The sequence below is a fragment of the Quercus robur genome, chromosome 2 (assembly GCF_932294415.1).
Source record: "Quercus robur chromosome 2, dhQueRobu3.1, whole genome shotgun sequence".
Classification (NCBI taxonomy): Eukaryota; Viridiplantae; Streptophyta; class Magnoliopsida; order Fagales; family Fagaceae; genus Quercus; species Quercus robur.
The window spans coordinates 12,538,633-12,555,782 of NC_065535.1; the positions used below are offsets into that span (position 1 = coordinate 12,538,633).

The 17,150-nt window shown below is 36.4% G+C and overlaps 1 protein-coding gene across 1 annotated transcript; it reads left to right on the forward strand.

The window, feature by feature from the left end:
• Positions 1-7,140: 7,140 nt before the first annotated feature.
• On the forward strand, positions 7,141-10,239 carry LOC126712416 (ferredoxin--NADP reductase, leaf isozyme, chloroplastic-like). Its single transcript, XM_050411738.1, has 9 exons — positions 7,141-7,323; positions 7,410-7,644; positions 7,779-7,912; positions 8,027-8,105; positions 9,072-9,163; positions 9,285-9,362; positions 9,443-9,505; positions 9,604-9,838; positions 9,939-10,239. Exons 1-9 carry the CDS (start codon positions 7,219-7,221, stop codon positions 10,004-10,006), a joined length of 1,089 nt encoding a protein of 362 aa, XP_050267695.1. The 5' UTR covers positions 7,141-7,218; the 3' UTR covers positions 10,007-10,239.
• Positions 10,240-17,150: the final 6,911 nt, after the last annotated feature.

A 17,150-nucleotide genomic window follows, 5' to 3' on the forward strand; every position in this document is an offset into this window, starting at 1 on the left:
TCTGATGTTGGGTGTTTTAAAAAGTGAGTATGTAAAACAAAATTAGTAGGTTTTTATATTAAAATAGACAAAAAAATTTGCACGAGCTGATGCAAATACTCTTAGGTGGATTTGGGGTTTAACAATTACAAGCCTTCATTTATTCATTTGATAGCTTTAGTTACTTGGAGGAAAAATAAAGTCATGAATTGTTTTTGGTAACGAGATTTATCTTGTCGTTACAGCTCTTGATGTAACAATGATTTGTTACAACAAGCAGCAAACATTACTTGTCATGGAATATTATGTAAAGGCAACAAAACAACTATGGTTCTTTGTTATTGTTAGAAATATTGAATAAGTGTATTATACTTCTCAGTGAAAGAATAGATATGAGTGCCTTTATATAGGAGGCATATGAGTGCAGTACAAGAATGTGTGCTATACAAGTAATCTAGTTGGGTCTAAAGCCCACAACACTATACACGTTAACAGCCCACCTCAAACTCAAGATGGATGTGAGACCAACTTGAAGTTGTCAACCAAAGTATAAAGGAGTCCCTTAGGATGTGACTTGGTGAAGATATCTGTAAGTTGATTTTTAAAGGAGACTGAGATCAGCTTGAGAGCACCATGGACAAGATGATAACGGATAAAACGACAATAAATCTCGATATGTGTTGGGAAATTTAGACGCCGGTTGATAGAATTAACAAGTTTTAAATCCAAGTTTGTTAATTAGATTTATTATGAATAAAACTTGTTAAAACAAACAGACATCAATATCATGCAGCGAAAAAAAAAAAAAAAGACAAAATATGATGACCCAAGAAAACCAATGAAACAAACTAGTTTCACAATAAAAAACCTGAGGGGAAACCTTCTCGAAAAGCAATCCACTATAGTAAAGAGAAGTTTCAGATCTAGTACAAAACCTTTGTCCCTAGACTCTACAATTCCCGTAGATGAACTCACAGCAAAAACCTTCTACCGCTTCAGAATATCTGAACTCTTCAATATATGAACACCACCCTTTTTGATGCACGGATCCCAGTACATGACTAACTCCTTTGCACAAATCTCAATACGTGAGTCACTCACCAACTTAAGAAAGATTGTTGGCTGCAAAGTTCTTCACTTCATCAACAATGAAGATCAAGAAGCACTTAGTTACAAAACCTTAAGGCGCAAAGATGCAGTAACTTCTTTAAGAGAGAATAAGGTATCGGTCACATTTTGTATATGTTCTCGTTGTATTCTCTTATGTGACGGCTTCTAAAATAAGCCTTATATAGGTCTAGGGTTGTGAGAAAAGAAACCCTACACATATATATTAACATGGGCCGAAAATCAGATCTGAAAATCTGAATTCCTATAACCTCAATCGATCGAGAGGTGTCGAGGAGGTGTCAAGCTTTAAACTTCGACAGATACAGCTATCGAGAAGCTATCGAGGAGACAGGAGCTATCCAGGAGACAGGAGATTTCTCGATCGATCCACCAACTATCGAGAGGTGTCAAAATTGCGATAACAATCAACTGAAGAGCTTGATAGATAGCCTAGCTGTCAAGAGGTGTCAAGCTATTTGTCCGCAGGTGTCGAGCTATCTGTCCAGATTTAATGAATAGCTTTTCTTCACTTGTTTCTTGGTCCAATCTTCATGGCTTTAATACTAGACTTGAACAACATGTTTTTTTGAAGTATTAAACACATCCTAGATCTACCCAAATACAAGTAAAATGCGTTTTGTCAAAGGATTAGCCAATTACATAAAAGAATGACATTTGTTTTTAACAAGTAAAATACATATGTCCTAACAATGTGTTTAGTTCGTTCATGGAAGATATCATTGTAAGCAATATGAATAACATTTTGATTGTTACAATAAAGAGGAGTAGCAGAGGATGTAGACACACCTAAGTCTTTGAGAAGCCACCGTAGCCAAAGGAGCTCAGATGTGGTATCAGCAAGAGCACGATATTCTGCTTCAGTACTGGAGTGGGCCACATGAGTTTGTTTCTTGCTTTGCTAAGAAATCAGAGAAGAACCAAGAAGAAAGCAATAACCAGTGGTGGACCTACGATTAGTGGGATCTCTTGCCCAATTAGCATCAGAAAATGCACGGAGAATAAGAGGAGACTGAGCAGAGTAGAAAAGACCATGGAAGAGAGTGCCCTTTAGGTATCGAAAAATGCGCAAAACAGCAGCATAGTGAATCGATCATGGAGCAGATAGATATTGGCTCACCTAGTGAACAACATAGGAAATATCTGGACGAGTGACAGTGAGATAAACTAGGTTGCTAACCAAGCATCTGTAAAGAGAGGAATTAGACAATGGTTTCTCTTCTGAGGGAGTCAAATGCGCATTAAGCTCAATTGGAGTGCCAACAGTCTTGCTATTAGTGAGTCCAGCTCGAGACAAGAGTTCAGAGGCATACTTGGCTTGAGTAATATAAAGTCTATCTGTAGAATGAGTGATTTTAAGACCCAAGAAGTAGCTGAGATGTTCAAGATCTTTCATCTCAAACTGTTGATTGAGAAAATCCTTGAGTTCTTGAATGCCATTGAGGTCATCACTAGTTATGATCATATCATCCACATACAGGAAAAGTAAAATAATGCATTTGTTAGTACAACGAAGAAATGAGGCAGAATCATAATGACTGGCCATGTAACCCAAGCAAGAAATGGTAGAGCTGAATTTGGCAAACCAAGCTCGTGGAGCTTGTTTAAGGCTATAAAGTGCATGTCAAAGATGACAAACCTTGTTTGAGTCAACAGAGAGACCAAGAGGAGGTTGCATATAAACTTCTTCACTTAAATCCCAATTAAGGAATGTGATGGTTTTTAGACCTCTTAAAACCACAATCAGATTAACCTAGGTAATTAGCCAAGTGATTACTTAGTCAAATTAACAAATCTAGGTTAACACAAATATATCATATCAATGTATAGCAACAGAAAATAAAAAACACAACGATATGATAACCTAGAAAAACCAAACCGGTAAAAAACATGGTGAGGAATCTAGCTATCCTCAAGGTAAAAAGCAAATCCACTAGAAAGAATCGAAGTTTTACAATAGCGACTTAGACCACTAACATCCTATTGCTACCCACTAGTAAAAACTTACTGACACGACCATGTCCAAGCTCCGAGACCACGGACTCCTTCTTTCTTTGGCCTTTGCAAAACACAAATACCCACGTTTGTGACTTTGAGATCCCACTCAAAGGTTTAGCAACACAAACTCTCCTGTTTGTGACTCTAAGACCACCTTTGAAGGTTTAGATCATCAGCACCTTTGATGACTAGAGAAGGCAGCAACTTCTACAACACCCTTCAAGGAATAACACCGGTAGAAGACCTAAGAAAGCTTTTGGGTACAAAACCCTAGATCTAAAAAAGAGGCACAAGATGAACTCTAATCTCTCTAAAAAAACTCTCAAAACCCCACCTAGGGTTAGCTTATAATGTCTTTTAAATACTGGAAAAAACGGTTCACGATTTGGGCTTTAAACTGATAAGTTATGGCATTTTTACGTTTACTGATTTTGCTGATATGTGATTTTCGATCAATCGAAAATCACTAACATCAATCGAACCAACCAGTTTGTAACTCATTTGTTTTTATCCCGAACTTGAGTTTTTTTGTCTTGGGCTTCAATGTAGACCATTCTAAACTAATGAGACTTAGTTTTTGTCATGTTTTGTCATGGTTTGCCAACATTATAAACTAAAAACCTAACGAAATGCATTTTTGACATCCATCTGAAAAAGGTCACATTTACTGGCAGTAGTAACAGCTGAGAGGGCATGAACAGATGAGATACGAGCAGCCAGAGCAAAGGTCTCTTAATAATCAATCCCATACTCCTGTGTAAAACTTTTTGCAACAAGACGAGTTTCGTAGTACTCAATGGACCCATCAGAGCGAGTCTTAATCTTGTAGATTCACTTACAACCAACCACAGATTTCCCAGGGGGGAGTGTCACCAAATCCCAAGTATGATTTTTAGATAATGTATCAAGTTCTTCTTTCATTGCAATCTGCCATAAAGGGTCTGTGGAAGTCTCACGATAAGTGTGAGGCTCGTGTGGTGTAGCAAGGGCAGTATAATAATGATGTTAAGTAAATGTGCAGGAATGAATCTTACCCGAGTTGAGTGACGAGGTGGAATGTCTTGTGCAAGATTTTTAGGCAGAGCAGGAGCAGGGGACCTAAGCTCAAGGTTGGGGTTGGATAGCTCATCTTCGACTTCTTCATCTTCCACCTGTTCATTAAAGGGTGAACTAGGAAAGAGATCAATGATATCTAGTGGTTGGACAGAGAAGACTACAAGAGAATCAGGAGCAACTACAGGAGGATTAGGAGCAACTACAGAAGGAATATGTGCCTCATCTGGAAAAAGATCTAAGATAAAGGAGGAAGATAGGGAGGCACGAAAGGGAGAAAGTTTGACAAAGAGGCGATGTTCCCAAAAGACAACATTATGGGAGAAACGAAGACGATGAGAGACAGGATCATAACATTGATACCCCTTATGAGTTTCGCCATAGCCAAGAAAACAACAAAGCCTTGACCGAGACTCAAGTTTGTTATGATCATGTGGTTGAAAAAGAACGAAACAAGCAGAATCGAAGGAGCGAAGGTGGTGATAGGCTGGAGGTGACCCAAAAAGGCACTCATATAGAGTTTGATTTTGGATAACAGGACTTGGAATGCGATTAATAGCATGAACAGCATGAAGAGCAGCTTCGCCCCAAAAAGGAGCAGGAACTTTGGCAGAGAGAAGGAGAGCACGAACAGTGTCAAGAATATGACAAAGTTTTCATTTAACTCTACCATTTTGCTGAAAGATTCCTGGACAAGTTAGTTGATAAATAGTGCTATAGGAATGCAAAACAGCTTGGAAAGCATATTGAGTGTATTCAAGAGCATTATTAGATCGAAAAATTTTGATGCGTTTGGAAAACTGAGTTTCAACCATTTTTGCAAAATTAAAATATACTTGCAATAATTCGGAACGATTTTTCATATTAAAAATCTAGCTATAGCGAGAGTAATCATCAACAAAGACAACAAAATATCGAGACCCACCAATACTAGAGACAGAGGAAGGCCCCCAAAAATCATAATGAATAAGGTCAAAGATATCAGTGAATATTGATTCACTAGTATTGAAAGGCAAAGCTGGTTGTTTTCCTAACTGACATGAAACACAATCAAAATTTTCTGTAGACATTGAACCTAACAAACCTCTAGAAGCCAATTGTTGTACCCGAAAGGAAGATGCGTGACCAAGTCGAGCATGCCAAAGTGCAAAGGAAGGAATTAAAGAAACTGTAGTAGTTGCAGCAATAGAAACAAGTGTAACAAGTGGAAAACGAAGGTTGTCCACGGGAAACATACGCCTAACTCTGGGACCGGTCCCAAGCTCCTGTTCCATCCTCGGATCTTGCACAATATACCCAGAATAATCAAATATAATGCGATAACCCAACTCAGCTAATTGTCCCACATAAAATAAATTGTAAGAAAGGTCAAGAACATTAAAGACCCCAGGAATCGAGAGGTTGGAAGTCGAAACAGAACCTATATTATGACCAAACATTGTGGAACCATTTGCTGTGCGAATATTAAGAGGGTGTGGTGCAGGTTCAAGTTCAGAAAATAAGGGCGAGTGAATTGTCGTGTGATTGCAACAAGCGGAATCCATAAACCAAGAGAAAGAGACATTCTAGATAAAGCTGAGAGAGAAGATGAATAAGATGTATTATCAACTATACGAATGACATTGGTGATGATGTTTTTAAGGTCATTTGTGGACATGGTGAAAGTGTGTCTTGAAGACTTAGACTTTGCAGAGACAGGAGCCATTGGTTGGACACACTCAGTATTAGCAACAATAGCAGTAGAAATTGAAACAGCTAATTTGTTGCGATGATAGCAAGTCTCAATATTGTAGCCAAAATGTTTGCAAAAATTGCAAAAACGTTTGTTGGATTGTCGGCGACGATTATTACAACAAGAAGAAGACCTATCCATATTCTTCATTTAGAAGCAAAATATGCAAAAATGGATTGTAAAAATGAAATCTATGCGAAAAACTAGGCAAGGAGCACCTGGATTGCAAAAAAGTCAACTCTGGCCAAAAGTCAATGGTCAAACCTGGTCAAAGTCAACTGTCAAAAGAGAAAAGTCAACGGATGATGTCAGCAGGCTGACTGGTGAGGACGTCAGCAGATGATGTGGTGCTGACGTAAGCAGGTGACGTCAGCTAGGGATAATGTGGCAGAGATGACGTCAGTAGGTAACCCAGCAACGCGTTGGGCCCGTGAGGCAGGTGGATCAACTTCGCCGATCCTTAGTGCAACGCGTGAGGGCTCGTGGACTATCCAATGAAGCCAATTCTTTTTTGAAGATGCAGATTGGAGAAAGACGATTTTGATGGTGTCGGCGGCAACAAGATTGGAGCTACCCTGGTGGTGTGTGAAGCGCGTGGAATTATTTGCTGAAACTTTGACCGGCGCGTGGCGGCGCGTGGATGGTCAAATGTGGATATTTTTGGCAGCAAGGTGTAGAGCGATTAAAAATCTACACGGTGATATGTCTTTTGTCCTAATCGGAGGTTAGAGGTGACAAATTCGATGATGGCAGTGGTTTTAGCAGTGAAGGAGGAGCTTCTAGCAGTGGAGATTCAACCTTGAGGACCTCTGATGGCGGCGGAGCAGTCGGGAGAGGGCATTGAAAGGGTTTACTGACCATAGAAGTTGAGGCAGCGGAAAATACTGACAAAACAAGACTGCGAGGCACAAGAAAATTAGAGCAGTAGTTCTGATACCATGTTAAAAATACTGAATAAGTATATTATATTTTTCGACGAAAGAATATACATGAGTGTCTTTATAAAAGAGGCATATAAATACAGTATAATAATGTATACTATACAAATAATCTAGTTGGACCTAAAACCCACAACACTATACACGTTAACAGTTACAATAGATAGTCTTATCTCCATAGAATCTCTAATTCTCTCCTACCATTGAGTCCATGCCGACTAACAACCACTGCGTTTGTCCTTTAACCTTATCCACCCAATCTGTAATCCTCTTAAATATTTTTGTTTTTTTGTTTTTAAAATATCTTTGTATGTGTCTCCTTTTTTTCAAATTTCCTCACAACCCCATTTAACTCTATTGGGTGACTGTATTTTCCTCTGAAAAAAAAAAATGGCTTCTGCAGTAAATGCATCGGTCTCTTTACCATCTTCCTCTTCATCCTCTCTAACCACCAGAGCTTCTACAATATATTCAGAAAGAGTTAGCTTCAGTAAGGTACAGTGAAGTAATCCATAATTGTCAATGTTCATGCTAAAGTTACTGAATGATTTTTTTATCATCTTGGTTTTGTTTCTGTATAGAATATCTTCTATTCTAGAAATGTCTACGTTGGTAAGAAAATGGTTCAGATTAGAGCCCAAGTCACTACAGCAACTCCAGCCAAAGTAGAAAAGGTTTCCAAGAAAGATGATGAGGGTGTGGTTGTAAACAAGTTCAAGCCTAAGGATCCTTACATTGGTAAGTGCCTTCTCAACTCCAAAATTACAGCGGACGATGCTCCGGGAGAGACTTGGCACATGGTGTTCACTACTGAGGGTGAGTAAGACCGTAAGAGTACTTCTCTGTCTTTTTTTAATTTCTTTTATAACCGAAAGAAATTATGTCGTTCACATTTTGATACACTGTTATGGCTATTTGCTTATTTGATTATATGTGGTTGGATAATACAGGGGAAGTTCCTTATAGAGAAGGACAATCCATTGGTGTTATTCCAGATGGCATTGACAAGAATGGGAAACCCCACAAGCTTAGATTGTATTCTATTGCCAGTAGTGCTCTTGGAGACTTTGGGAATTCCAAAACTGTAAGTGTATTAACTATTAAGAAATATTGTAATTGTTATAGGCATGCTCTTTGTCATTGTGGTATTTTATATGGTGGTTTAAATAATATGGGTGAGCATATCTCTGTATTGTAGGTTTCTCTGTGTGTCAAGAGGCTTGTCTACACCAATGATAAAGGAGAGATGGTTAAAGGAGTTTGCTCAAATTTCTTGTGTAAGCAACTCAGGTCTAAGAAGCATCTATGCTTCCTAATATATCTTTTCTCACTTTATGATTTTTTGCCGTATACATATAGTTCAGGAAAATTCCACAATTTTTTAGCTGATCTATTGCCTCACTACACACATGATGTTACTTAAATGTCATGATGAGTATCCAATGTCATGACTGAGTAAAGTGCTAAACACATTTGTGATATACTCAAGTACTAATCTTTAGTGCCCTAATCCACGAATGTAGGACTGAGCACATGCCCTGACGTTCTTGTCAGGGCCCGCATCACGCTACAATGCCCAAGTTGGCTCTAATACCATTTGTCAAGACTTATGGCTAATCACATATATGCTATACCATAAAAATACTAGTCAAATTGGAACTCCTTGTATTCATCTATATAACCTAAATCTAACTAGTATACACTAGGAGTATTACACTTAATATTAGAAAAGGGAGCTATACACTCCATATTTTTTTTATAAACTCCAACAATTTTCATATACATGGAATGCTTGAATTGGATTTGAGCGAAACTTCTGCAGTCCTTCATGACAGATATGCAGGGTCACACTTGTCATTGATTTTAAATCATGCATCTTTTTTTAATGAGTAAGAAAACTGCCTTTAATAAGATACAAATTCAAATATACTCTTCTTGTTAAATTATAATAGGAAGGGCATGCTTTTGTTTCCTTGGTATGCTTGAGACATACCTATTTCCATTTTTGTGAGGAAAACTGAAAATCTGTCAAATTTTCCCTTCTGTATACTTAAGGATGTCAAATATTTCAATGAAACATGGCCTTTCTGTATCTTATGTTCTGGCATATAGTTGGAAATTATATTGAACTTGAGGAAGCAAGAGAAATTTGTTTGCATAAACTTGGCACCAAGCATAATCAGCCATAAGACTTCTGGAAACGGTTTTGTTATTACTTTAGCAGTTCTGGTTCTTTAATTCAGGTGACCTGAAGCCTGGGGCTGATGTGAAAATCACAGGACCTGTAGGAAAAGAAATGCTTATGCCAAAAGATCCAAATGCCACAGTTATAATGGTAGGTTTTGTGCACTGGCATAACCATAATATGTTGTTTATCATCCATATTCTTGAGAAAATTTGGAGTCTTTGTTCTGTGAGATCCTATTGTCATTTAATTATTCACAATCTCTTTGTAGCTTGCAACCGGAACTGGAATTGCTCCTTTCCGTTCATTCTTGTGGAAGATGTTTTTTGAGAAGCATGAGAACTATAAGGTAATGGGGTATGGAAAAGATTTGGGTTAAAATGCCTAGCTGTGATGGGTGAATGATAATAATTTTGATATGCAATGCAGTTCAATGGATTGGCTTGGCTCTTTTTGGGTGTTCCAACAACTAGCTCATTGCTCTACAAGGAGGTGAATTTTCTTTTTAATTTCATTTTCAGCTTACTTTCATGTGCTCGACTATAATGGAATAGACTTGCTTTGTATGATTAAATTGTGCTTGAAAACAGGAGTTTGCGAAGATGAAAGAGAAGGCACCAGAAAACTTCAGAGTTGATTATGCAGTGAGCAGAGAACAAACAAATGACAAGGGTGAGAAGATGTATATTCAAACCCGAATGGCACAGTATGCAGAGGAGCTATGGGAGTTACTCAAAAAAGACAACACCTATGTATATATGTGTGGACTCAAGGGAATGGAGAAGGGGATTGATGACATAATGGTCTCTTTGGCTGCTAAAGATGGTAATCTCATAATGAATTTAATATGAAGCAAATTCCTGAAATGAATATACAATACAACATTAGTAGTTAATACTTAATACTTTATACCTATCTCTTGCAGGCATCGATTGGCTTGAATACAGGAGACAATTGAAGAAGTCAGAGCAATGGAATGTTGAAGTCTATTGATTCTACTGGTGTTACACTTACACTGAAGAATCCCTTAATATTTCTTCTGTGTGAAGGAGATAGGTAATCTTATATGTAATTTATTAGAACATAATCTACTTATTTTGTATAGTAATTTTAAAATCGCATTCACTACTGGAATTAGGGATATCATGGATGATTTCATGGTAGAATGAATTCCACTACCTGGAAGTTTTCATAATTTGTAGAATACTAATTCCGTTGTTTTTCCACTCATATTTTGTCAAGATTGAACTTTAAACAACAACAATACCTTTCACACCAAGTCTGGCAAAGTGATAATAGGATCAAGCTACTTGACAAAAATGACTGCTAATACAATGTTATGATGTTATCTAAGAACTTTGATGATTGAGATGTTCATATGACTCCTGCATCTTGAGTAGGTGCTAGAAAGGGAACTTTAGAAACACAATCATTTCCAAACTCAAAGCCACGACATATTAAAGTGTTAGCTTGTGATTAGTGCATTCTTCGGTAGATTGTGCTTTGCATCCCAGATATCATGACATTAATTATAGATTTTTTTTTTTGAGAGAGTTTCAACCTATGACATCCGTTCTTAATGATCTTCTTTATCATCAGACCAAGACACCAATTGGTTTTTGGTATAGGCGGGAATTGAACCCCAGATCTCTTATTCAACCATCAAAGACTTTACCAGTTGAGCTAACTAGAACCTACCATTAATTCTAGATTATTACTAAAAGTCTGAAACAGATTTTTCCCTCTAGTTTATGTAGATTTCCAAAGTAAATCTTAAGTATCACTTTTCTCTCTTTGATTAAAGATAATATATGTAAACGGATATGGTTGGTAGATTTAATAAGACCGTCTAAAGAATTGATTGTAAAAGTAATGGCCTCTTACTGTTACTAATAGTGGCAAAACTTTTTTTCCCCCTTTTTAGGCCAATGTTATATAGTGACGTGAACAAACCTTTTTTTTTGTTTTTTGAGAAGACGATGTGAACAAACTTAAGTTAGTAACTTATTTAAAAAATAATATATTTTGAAAATTCACGGTCTAGTAATAAGGCAACAAAAATAAGAAATGTGAGTCTTAATAAACATTATGTTAATTAATGTTGTTCACTAAGTAGCAATCGACTATCACCTTACATATAATATAACAGTTATCCCATTCACAACTTTTTGAGAAACCAGTCTCATTCCTCTCTCTCTCTCTCTCTCTCTCTCTCTCTCTCTCTCTCTCTCTCTCTCTCTCTCTCTCTCTCTCTCTCTCTCTCTCTATGCGAACGTGATGTTAGAACAATAGCATCATAATTAAGTGATACTATAAGTTTATGAATTGATAAATTACATGACACATATGAATTTTCAAACATTTATAATCCCAAATAACAATTATTAGTTAGTATTAACAGATTTAAAAAATACAGCTTAAAATAGAGATAAATGCAAATAAATAATATATAAAATTAGTAAAAAGTATTGGATATTATAAAATATTCAAATGGGGCAAAGAGATGAAAAAGTCAAGGAAAGGGAGGGAGGGTCTGCAAAAGTCAGGCTTTCCCCCTTGACAACTGATGTCCATTAAATCCAATCAATGTATTGATAATTACAATGATGGGAAAGTGAATTCAAATAATGGTTCTCTTTGGTAAAGAATTATGCTAATACCATTGCGCATTCTTGGTGTGTTGGTCATTTCACAAGTATAAGTGTTTTTGGTGTGTGGGGGGTAAGGTCGGGGTTCAAGTCTGCAGGAAGGAGTTTCACACACATATACACTTAGATTAGGTTAGAGTAGAAATTCTATCTTGTAAAAAAAAAAAAAAAAAAAAGAAGGAATTATGCCAATTACTATGGGTAATGGACTTTATTATTTTAATTTAGACCGTAAATTCCATTATATATATTCGGGTAAGCAGTTGAGAAGGCTAAAATATGAGGACGCATTTCTTCTCTTTAAATTGAACGTGAACATGTCAAAATTCTTGTAACTTAATTAGTACCTTCTCGTATTTCTAATGAAAATGTCAAGAATTCAAATCCCTCAATTGTAACTATTATTTGTTTGTTTATTTTTTTTATTTATTTTTATAAAAATGAATGTGAACGCAAAAGAGAGTGCTTGGAAATGTTGCTAAAGCTACCATATTTGGTATGATTGAAATTTGGTCTAATTAACTTCTGCATACTCCTTGATAAAGAATACTGGAATTTTTTTTTTTTTTTTTGGGTGGAAAAGAGAATACTAAATTTAGGTTTGAAGTCTGCAGCCCTATACAAAATTTGGGCTGAAATTAATCACAATTTTCTATAAATTTGGGGGATGTAGATAGGACCATCATATTACAAATAAGAGCCCAATAAGTCAAGTGGTGAGGCCCAAAAAAAAAAAAAAAGTTTTCCCATTTCTATTACCAATATTAAAAAGCGCGAATGCACCTGTGAATAGTGCTTTTGTCGAACACCTTGTCTGCTATTTGTTTATCGTTTCAGCACCTTTTTTTTTTTTTTTTTGGACCAACTTTGTCCAGCACCTTCTTGGCTTTTGTTGGGGTACTTTTCTTTACACCGAATGTTATTTAAATAACATTTATTTATTTTCCTTTCAAATGTATTATTAGACATACTTAAATATCTTTTCCAACTATCACTATGCTAGCCCACAACCTTTCTCCTTTCTACCACAAAATTGGGCTACGCTTTATTGAACATGCTTAAATATCTTTTTCAACTATCACTATGCTAGCCTACAACCTTTCTCCTTTCTATCACAAAATTGGGCTACACTTTAGGACCCAATACTTTCTCATAAAAACCCGAATTATTTAATAAAGCGAGATAAAATCTAATCTTTTCTAAAAGACCAAGAATACTTATGCTTGGCAAGGTTTGAAAAGCCCACGATTCAAATCCATGGCAAAACAACTTTATCAATGAAATTCAAGTCCATAATCAAAACTCATGTTAATTTGTTTATCCAAAAACCCAATCCTCATTGGCAATATTTGAAGCGCAATTTTTATTGGCAACATCAAAATCCAATTCTCATTGGCAATATCAAAAACCCAGTTCCCGCTGGCAATATCAAAAACTCAATCTTCATTGACAATATCAAAAGCTCAACCTTCATTGGCAATATTCGAAGCCCTTTTTTCTTTGGCACTATTTTATCAAAAAACCCGAGGTTATTAACGCTTGGCAAAGAGAAAAGCATCATGGCATAATTATTGCTTAAGTATTACTATGGCAAAAAACCATGGCAATTGTTTTATAAAAACTCATAGGGAGTTATCTTGAAGAATATGTTCTCACATTATAACCCATGAAACACATGGTCATCGCTTGCATCACAACATCCATAATATATATCTCCAACACTCATGGAAAATGCTCGATCCCACAAGCTTATCATTTAAATTATGATGCGACTATTAGAAGCCATGAACGTTATTTATGATATGGAATCCATCATCGTAAAGGTTATTTTCGAAGGTACTTTGAAAACTTATCATATTGTTTCAAACATTACAATTGATTGCCCAAAAGACCCATTGCAAGTATCTATAAAAACCCAAAGAATATTTACTAATAAAAGTCGATGAGGGAGGAAAGCCGATGGCAACATGTGTTGTTGATTTTGTAGGATGCACACAACTCGACCCAAAGGAACTAGCCTAGGTGAACGGGCCCAATCTAAGAGATTCCAGCAAGAAGCAGATGACTGAAAGTAGGCAAAACAACCCTTGTTCATCCCTGACCAAAGTACAACAAGAGAACCAAGTTCTTAAAGATGAACTAGAGGTTGTCCCATCGACTTTTGGTCACTCTCTACCTGACATGAATAGTACCTGGGGCTTGTAATATCAGCTAAAGTTTAAAGGGTGATGGAACTCCATCATCTTTTTCAAGACTACACCTCCAACAGAAGGGGAGCTGAAACCAAGTTATTTAAACTCTAGCAAATTGATGCTATAAATGTTAAAAACGTTCAAGACGTGATTCATGTGCCAAGTCCATGAATCCTAAAGGGGAAAAAATTGGGAACATGTGGTTTAGAAGGTATAAAGGGACCTCTTTGTAGTACCCCCTAAAGTAGGCTTAGAACTTGACACCTGGCTTGGGGTGTTGAATCTTACTTCTTGGGGGTCTAAATCTCAGTTGCAGTTTTAGGATTTGCTCTTGATACATGCCCCAATCACATCTATTAAGCTCAGCCCCAGAAATCCTGACATTTAATGCAAAATCTCATCATTACCCAAAAAAGCAAAGCAGCCCATAAAGCAAACATTCTACTTCTGACCAAAAATCCCAGGAAGATTAACTTTGGTTCTCCACCTCTAATTCACCCTACGTTTTTGGACTCATGTTAATTAATGCTTCCCTAAAACTCCATTATAAAAAGATAAGCATCTCAGCCCACAAGGACAATTACTCCCTCTAAAACTCCTGGTTCATTTGCCATTTTGCTAGTAGTTTAGCTCTCTTTAAGCTCACTATCATCCCTTTCAGCCCACGTTTATATAACCACATATATCTTTTCCTCTCTTTTACACAAACACAGCTCATAAATGCCTCCCACTACTCACAAAAAGCCTTAATCTCAGAGTTAATCTCATATCACTCACTAAAACAATCCATATTGTCTCATTCATGTCTTATGAACACACACCCACCAAAATCTTAGTTTAATACTTGCTACACTAAGCTGAGATCCCTCTCTCCCTTCACACCATGACAATTAATCCTTTCCCTCTTCCCATGAAACCTTTAATTTTTACTTTTTATTTTACAATTGAAGGATATAATGTATATGTAACAATCGAACTTTTCCCTCACATTGATGTAATGATGGCTGAAAGTACAATGAACTCTCCTGACCATGACATGCAAGGACCCCTAGGAGTTAACACATTCCTAAATTTATTTAATCATTGACCATTGACCGTTTAAATATGTTTTTCTGGACTAAGGGTAATTTTACCCTTACCGTTGGAGATTTTATTTCACTTGAATTATCAGACCAGGACCACTAATGTACTAATTAAGTATTGTATCGTGTTTTTCATTTGGCTTTTTGTTGCTGTTTTTTCAAGTGCAACCTTAGTTTCTTGCTTGGATAGGCTTTGTCATCACACCGAAAGCCTTTGGGTACCATCTCAAGAGCCCGTAGTCGAGTTTTAGCTTGGCTTCCCAACATCTTAGATAGAGGCATCAATTTCTCCCTCGACAGCTTTTTTACCCTTAATATACAAGCAGGTTGAAAGGGTTTGTTTTGTCTTTTGCTTCTATTTTGTTTGATCTTATCCCTTTGTTAGCCTTTTTGGTCAGCCACCTACTCTATTGATGGACACGAACACAATAGTTAGACTTCTCTCTATGGATGAACACAAACATAGGATCCAGGTTAGAGATAAGGAAAAAAAAAAAAAAAAAAAAAACAGCCATGACCAAATTGATAGAGAAAGAAAATAAAGAAGGAAAAGAAGAAGCCAAAGAGAAATAAAAGGTGCGTGATTCTTACCCGTGTAAATGCATTTCATAAACTCTTCCATCTTTTTTTTTTTCAAAACAAAATTTTTCTCTCTTTCTTAACAATTCATTGGATCCATTAATCTTTCCTTTAATTGTATCTGATTTGCTACCCTTATAGATATATGTGAGCTGAGAAAAAAAAAACATTGAAACTTGAACCACTTTTTGGTCTTCCACTTTTTAGTCTTTTTCATTCTCAACTTTGTAGGTAGGCTAAAATTTATGGGGGTATTTCTATCTTTTTGTTTATTAACCCTAGAATGTAGATACTTCTTCAAAAAGAAAAAAAAAAAAAAAAAGGGGGAAATTACATTTTACCACCCTAGACTATACCCTAGATTACACTTTGCACCATAAACTATTCAAATGCACATTTTGCATCCTAAACATTGACATTTGTTACACTTTGCACCCCAAAGTTAGTTTTACTACTATGTTAGACAGAAATTGATAGCATGTGACTTGCATGTGATTTTTGCTTAAATGATGCATTGTTTAAAGACAAAAACACCCTCTTCCCAATCAATTGAAAACAAAATCTATCACGTGCGTAGCATATCATCTTCCCCAAATCAAAAATCTGTCTAACCCTAAATCCCTAAACAGCTCTCACGTATGCGTGTCCAGCAGCTCCTCTTCTCCTTTCACAGGTTCCAGGTACTAAACCACCATGATGCAACATTTTATGAGTGAGAAAAGGTATTTACTCTTGTATTCTAATACAACTATGGCATTAGAGGACGTACACACCTATAATATTAAAAAAAATGTTATCTTCTTTCTTTTTAAAATATACATTGAAGTATTGATGAAGCTTTGAACCAATAAGGTATCAGTTTTCCTCTTCAGAGTCAAAAAGAATGTCTCGTACTCAAAAATTTCAATACATTTAAAGGTTAATCACAATGCGAACTGCTTGTACCATCACAAGACTTGTCCTTAGGCACACTTAAGGACCTGAGTGGCGGTGTAGAATCTGTAGATACCCCCTTGTTCACTTCCTTAGCATAGAACGAGTTGTGGCTGGTTGCAATTGCTACATTCGCCATTGTTGTATTAGGTGCTGCAACAGATTTTTTATTTGAGGGAGGAGGAGATGCAACACGTGAGAGAGTTTTTGTTTTTAATTGAGTGAAAAGAGGGTATTTTTGTCTTTAAACTAGTGCCACCTAAGGAAAAATCATGTGAAAGTCATGTGCTTTCAATTTCTGTCTAACATAACAGTAAAACTAACTTTGGGGTGCAAAGTGTAATAAATGTCAAAGTTTAGGGTGCAAAATGTGCATTCGAATAGTTTATGGTGCAAAGTGTAATTTAGGGTATAATTTAGGGTGGTAAAGTGTAATTTCCCAAAAAAAAAAAAAGAATGTAGATACTTCTTCAATGTTGCCGTGTGTGCCTTGTCATTTTGTTCAGTTGCTCAAGTTCTTCACAGCCACAAATAGAGAAAAGGGTGAGATATAGAGATGAGAAAAAAAAAAATTAGAAAACATTGCAAGGCTTTCTTTCGACCAAGAGTTCATTATTCATCTCAAATTTGCAAGCTATGACGTTCGTGGAGAAACGCACAATAGATTTAATATTGTTTCCATCTTTGATGTGCCAAATGAAAG

What these genes read in the sequence shown, in the direction of transcription:
- LOC126712416 (XM_050411738.1), top strand. Translation starts at nt 7,219, where the DNA reads ATGGCTTCTGCAGTAAATGCATCGGTCTCTTTACCATCTTCCTCTTCA. An exon ending in ACTTTGGGAATTCCAAAACT is followed by an intron (nt 7,913 to 8,026) that starts GTAAGTGTATTA and finishes TCTGTATTGTAG; the next exon opens with GTTTCTCTGTGTGTCAAGAG. An exon ending in CTCTTTGGCTGCTAAAGATG is followed by an intron (nt 9,839 to 9,938) that starts GTAATCTCATAA and finishes TATCTCTTGCAG; the next exon opens with GCATCGATTGGCTTGAATAC.